Source organism: Lottia gigantea (genome assembly GCF_000327385.1).
Source record: "Lottia gigantea unplaced genomic scaffold LOTGIsca_98, whole genome shotgun sequence".
NCBI lineage: Eukaryota > Metazoa > Mollusca > Gastropoda > Lottiidae > Lottia > Lottia gigantea.
In genome coordinates, this window is record NW_008711162.1 from 1,024,324 (window position 1) to 1,030,909 (window position 6,586).

The 6,586-nt window shown below is 32.8% G+C and overlaps 1 protein-coding gene across 1 annotated transcript; it reads left to right on the forward strand.

The window, feature by feature from the left end:
* Positions 1-967: 967 nt before the first annotated feature.
* LOTGIDRAFT_237214 (hypothetical protein) lies at positions 968-6,347 on the forward strand (the record flags this gene model as incomplete). The annotated part of the gene is made up of 5 exons (XM_009069087.1): positions 968-1,506; positions 3,941-4,010; positions 4,453-4,527; positions 5,491-5,557; positions 6,271-6,347. Exons 1-5 carry the CDS (start codon positions 1,334-1,336, stop codon positions 6,345-6,347), a joined length of 462 nt encoding a protein of 153 aa, XP_009067335.1. The 5' UTR covers positions 968-1,333.
* Positions 6,348-6,586: the final 239 nt, after the last annotated feature.

Consider the following 6,586-nt stretch of genomic DNA (forward strand, 5'->3'; position numbering starts at 1 on the left):
AAAATTGGAATCATGCAAATTGATGCTGTCAGTGTCCATGATAGATATAAAAATTTAGAAAACCTTTTTACAATCCCTTTATCAGTAAGTGTGTTGCATTGAAAATGTGTGTTATAGGACTATGTATAATTGTGTTAAAAAGTAAATAAAACTGCAATAATATCAATTTTCAGGAAATTGTTTTGTTAGTACTTTTTTTCTCTGATCTCAATCTTTGTTGTTAACCTGTCAAGATGATTGAATTGATCGGTATCTTTGGAGCAAATCAAATTGGATTTGAAATTTGGATACCTGTAGCCTACATTGTGTTATAAGCTACACAAAAAAGGCCTTGAAATATGAAAATATGGTTTGTTTCTTCATCTCCAAAATCCCTTAAAAATGTTCAAGGCTTCAAAGGAAATTGTTTTTTCTTCTTGCAATCATAAGGTTTCCAGTTACATATTTCATTCTTCCTAAGGCAAAGCGCTTTTAGGTTACAAATATTTTTGTCAATATTTAAACATGTAATTGTGTGTATATTTAAAAAATAGATAGGAACTATTTAGTTAATCAGAGCTAGTTTAACTAATAATGAACACATAAAAAACCTGGCTTGTATTCTTTCAACTACTATTTGTCCTACCTTAAAAGAATACTACCTCTTAGAATAGACATAAAATTTAAAATCTCAAACTTGGTCAACAAGTGTATATATTCATTAGTTAGACTTACCAGGTAATATGACTAAAGAATAGAATCTCTATAAGATGATATATCCATTAAACTAGGTTATTAATGAAACACACTTCTAAGTATGTTTCAAAATTATTTAGTTTAATGAATTATTACTTAGTTTTTATGGATTTATTGGATTATAGAGGGATTCGGTTGTATAGTTTTGACATCAAGTAAGTCCACTGATGAACAAAGACTCTTTTTAATCAAGTTTAGAAATTTTAATGTTTTGGTCATCCTAAGAGGTAGTATGAATTTAAAATAAAGTGGCTAGCTTGTTCATTTGATAATGCGAATATCTTTGATGGAATATACATTATGTACATTATGATGGAGTAGAAACCAGAATGTTATTATTTGTTTCTGTAGCATTTTAGATATTATGTATATTTTATTCTTAGTATTATAATTATATTATGTATATATATATTTCTAATATATTATTTAATGTACATGTATATATGAATAACCAAGTGTGTTTTCTGGTCTAATTCTGTCTTTTTATACTTTTCAGCTCTCAAGGTTTCAGTAAGTTTAGACTGTTAACCTTTGAGCTTTCAGATCAATAATATACTCTCTCGTATTCCAAGTGGGGGTTACAGCATCTATTTTCACTATGAAATTTTCTGCTTCAGTACCGTTGCTAAAGGAACGTGGGGTCAGTGAAGATAGGCAACTTCATGCAGCTTGCAATGAAAATCTGCCAGGTCGATGGCATTATCATATTCGACTTTCATTAACAACTATAGAACACAGTCCGTTTATAGTTCGACATATCCATAAAACTAAGTAATTAACCGTAAAACTACGTAACTATTGAAAAACGCTAAGATTCTGTTGCATATTTAAGACACCAGGTTACTCCACTGATGAATGTATTTATCTCCTTTCGCCATGTTTAAGTCTTTAAATTTTATGTTCATTCTAAGAGGTAGTATCCCTTTCAGAAATTGTAAAGGTCATATGTGAAATTAATGTTGGTACCCTTGTCAGTTTCAAAAATTAGAATTTGATTATTTTGTCTCTTTGGAAAGATTCTGTTAAAATGGTAAATAATAGAGTTTTTCTTAGTCTTTGTTTCTGTCAATGATGTTGCAATTTATGAATAATGTAATTATATAAAATATACAATCTCCTTACTTACTCCAGTGTCTTTGTTTAGTTTTTACACAGTCGACCACAAAAAACAAAGTCTTCTCTCGGATGAATATTCAGCTAGTATTCAAACGGTTTTCCTGAGTCAATGCTTCCTAGCATATCCTCAAATTTACATGAAAGTGGATTCTGAACACTTTGGAACCATACGAAACTAGTTGGCACTGAGCGTTTTAGTTTTGTCCATGAAAAACCGGATTCTTTTGGCACTTTTCCGCAAAGAAAAAAGTGCTCAGAATTCACTTTTATCCACATTGGGGAAGAGCAAGAGAAGCACCGAGTCCAAAAAACCGGGTTACATCGATTTCCGAGACCAAAAAAATTCGACCCAAAAATGGATTTTGGTACCACAGGTAGCTACCTGTTGAAATTTGCCAATTTTGACTTTTTTGAAAATCCAAATTTTGCAGCTTCACCACGGTCAAACCACCTGAGATAGGATGATGAAATTTTGACAGGTATTAGTTTCAAATCTTAGCTTTGCAATGCCACAAACCGCGATTCCATATCTGCCTTACTTTGGTAGCACTGAGCGTTTTAGTTTTGTCCATGAAAAACTGGATTTTTTAGCACTTTTCCGCAAAGAAAAAAAGTGCTCAGAATTCACTTTTATGCACATTGGGGGAGAGCTAGAGAAGCACCGAGTCCAAAAAACCGGGTTGCATCGATTTCCGAGACCAAAAAATTTCGACCCCAAAATGGATTTTGGTAACACAGGCAGCTACCTGTTGAAATTTGCCAAACCGCGATTCCATATCTGCCTACGTCGAGCCAAAAGTCTGTATTTGAAAAAGTTGTCAATAGGCCATATTTGCATGCATAGGCCATGCTTAAAGCTAGTTTGAAAACTTACAGATTTTGATTTGATTTCTTGTGATTTTTTAGGTCCTTGGAATGTAATATGTAGGAAAAAAACTATTCTTGATCGAAATAGGGTTATTTGTCGAAAATGGGTAAAAGTCGTATTTTATTCTATGGCTTGTGATTGTAATTTGGTACTTTCTATTTTAATAGGTGGAAAATAGCAAATTTTTAGCAAAATTGGGTTCCATGGAAAAGTTTGGTCATTTTTTTGGTTCTGTGGTCTTTTTTCAGGAATAACGTCCATAATTCTTTTTTAAGGGCAGATTATTTTAGGGATTTTTTTAATGGATTTTCCCTGGAAACTTTATGGATACTATAGTAATTTGGTTTTCTAGGTTATATAGTTATTAGAAATAATTGGATTTCTAAATTGATTTTAACTGTTGCCTTTACTAGAGGAAAGAAAGAAAAAACACGTTTCGGACTATGTTGTTGAATAGTAATCAAGACAATTAGTAACTGGTTACTAGTGACTACTCGCTCAGTCAGTCTGCTTTGTTTATAGCAACCGGTAAGTCGACTTTTTTAAATTTCCTGAAATTTTAGATAAATTTCAATAAATGCCCTCTTCCTCTCGATTTGAAAAAGAAATATTTTTGTATTAAATATATTAATGTAAGACTCATTTCAAAAATCCATTGCAAATTGTTTTTGAGATAAAAATGAAGCAAAGCTTGGCTTTTAACTAAGACTCAAAATAAGGAATATCATGAATAGAAAAGACTGAATTCTTTGGCTCCCTTTCTCACATTACTTTTTTACGCTTTATGGAAATAAAAGAAAGTGCCATGACTTATTTTGTTTACCCCTCCCCACCCCTCCGGCCTCCTAAACTAATTAATCGTAGTTCTTTCGCCCTTTCGGATGAGTGAATAAGGCGACCCAGACACCGATAGACCTTTGACTGCTGATAGACATATGCCGATGACAATTTCAGCTCAATATAATATTATGGTATTTTCAGAATGCTGTACCCTTTAGTTAGAAAATAATGTAATTCACAAATAATCCACTTCATAACATCTCTTCATCATAATTCTCTAAATGTCTATATAAATAGTCCAAGTTTCTTTATGTACCTGACGATCAAAAAGGATGCGTAACTATCAACATAATATTAACATGTTACACATCTTCGCCACTATCTGTCAAATGAACACATCGATAACATTTAGATTTTGATGATTTTGTCTTTTCGTTTCAGGCCAGGGTGCTCAATAGTGGCTTTTGCTATTGAGTTAATACACCATAGTTGGGATACCATTCCCGTGGAGGTTAGTATATCATAGATGTACATTATAAGGGTATAAAATTGAGCACTATACAAATAAACCGCACGCGTATAATCCTTTCTTGAAAAGAATGTTCAATGTAGTCTGATGACCTTTGATGCAACAGATATCATGATGAAGTCATTTGATTCTTGCTACATGTAAGATTTTTTACTAGACACCCGCAAGTGACAACAACTTAATCTTCCATTGGTACAATTTTGCTTACTTGATTGAACCAACCTTTAGATTGTGATTCTGAAAAGTATTACAGATAGTTTGAAGTCAGTTTGTTCATCAGAAAAGAACAATAATGAATTATATCCTGGTCAGTCCCAGTGACATTTATGTTCATACATCAGTTTTAATGGGTCAAATTATTGCACATGTAAAACAAAAATTTTATTTCATGGTTGTATTATTGTGGTGTTTTCATATATTTCAGAGTTTCAAGTATAGTAGCTCGTCTTTAGCTACGGACAACTTGGTTAGATATGGTGTACAACCTAGGGTTTTGGAGGTAGCTCACAAGGAGCAAAATTTTCGCGTTTACGGGTTGGGCTCGCGTGTAGTTTAGTTGTGGCAGCCTGTGGGCTACCTTGCTAGGGCCACCTAGGTTGTACTCGGCTAAGCTGCCATATCATGTCCACCCAGCCTCTCTTGGAACAAATGGCGGTAAGTCATTCTCATTTTATAATATTCAGATATTTGTTGACTTCTACCTAGTTGATTTAGAAAAGGTGTGCGAGTTTACTTTATATATAACCTTTGATTTAGTAGAAATAAATCCCACTTACAAGTCGTGTCTCATATGGTATAGCTATACAGAATCACCTCTTTCACAATTTTCCAATGAATCTGGTTGAGAATTAATTTAAATCATCGATGGGAATAAGGACTTGAAGGATCAGGGGTTAGATAAGCAAATCAAATCACCTTTATTCAATCAAGATGAGCCGGATCAGTTAGCATAAGCAGGAATATTACGTTTTTTATGCGGAGGAATTTTCACGCTGGGGGGTTTCGCAATTGAAACATAGACAATGAAATGCTAAGTCTGGGGATCAGTTCTAGATTGGTTTCAGATGAAAACACCTTGAAAATAGCAATGAGAAAACTTCCTAATTTTTTTTCTGAATTGGCTCTATTAAAACTAGGTAGAAATCAACAGGTGTCAGACTATTACTTGATAAAAAAAACCTGCACACTATTTACGAAACAAGGCGGTCATGATGTTGATTGCAACAAAATATCTAATTGTGGACTGTCAAGATTGATTAGGGTGAAAATGTACAGTATGTTTTCTGTGATAAAATAAATAACGTATTAAATATCTAATTTTAGGAGTGCATTTCTAGATCGCTATACAATTGAAGTATTGAGCACTATTTCAACAATGAAAGTATTTTGTTATTGTAATTTTAGATCGCATAGCGTGAAACGACATGATTTTTGACGTTCTGTTTAATTTTTCTAATTTTAGGTGTATACAGATAGAGCTTCAATATATATGAATAAAGTGCTTATGGTGTGGCATGGAAGCTCCTCGTGTAAGTTTCAAATTATCATATTTTAGAAATTCTGTTAACGCCTGTTCTGGCATATCATGCATAATGTCAAATGAACAAAGCATAACGAGGGACGCTTGGTGGCTTAGTGTGTTACAGGTTGTGCATCCAAAAGATCTGTCGGCTGTTGAACATGGAAAACATGACTGTACTACTTCCCTGACAAAATTACATTACACACTACATGTTGTTGTATGTTCTCATTACCCCTATCAGATGCAGAAACGAAAAACGTAAAACATCACCTTATTCCATGTTTTCAATCTAGAACAGGTTATGACAACTCGGTATCCCTTGAAAAGTACACTTTTAGGGAACTAAAAGAAGACTGGATGGTATTCCATTCTTAAATACATTTTTTCTCGATCCTTTAATCTTTAGTGTAGGTTATTATCCGATACACCTCCACTTTTTGTGATACACCTACACTTTTCTGATACACCTAAACTTTTTGTGAGTTTGTTCCGCTGGGTATCGGAAAAGGGTAGGTTACCCTAAAAATGGCGGGATGCAATAAAAACAACAGTTCATGATTTTATTACAAGTTATCGTTGAAAGATTCTCTTCGTCGTCTGTCTTTCAGCAAAGTGCTTCTATTTTCTGAAAAACACAAAGTTTCAAATAATTTTCTTTAAGATTTATCTAAATATTATCAATATTTAGTTCTCGAAAACGTTATACTATTATATAAACAGATGTATGGACCGTAGTTACATTAGTTATAACATTAATCCAGTACATGTATGTAATCAACAAAAACTTGCGAAAATAAGCATTCATCTGATATAAATAAAGTGATAGATAACAATATGATAATTGTTTAAGATAAAGTACGAGTTTATCTACAAATTTTGTAGAAGTAATATTTAACACGACAGAGTTTATATAACAATTAGTAATTTATATATTTTTAAATGGAAATTAAAAGTTGTTTAGCAGTCGATGAACAGAATTAGATAAAGTACGAGTTTACCTACAAATTTTGTAGAAGTAATATTTAACACGACAGAG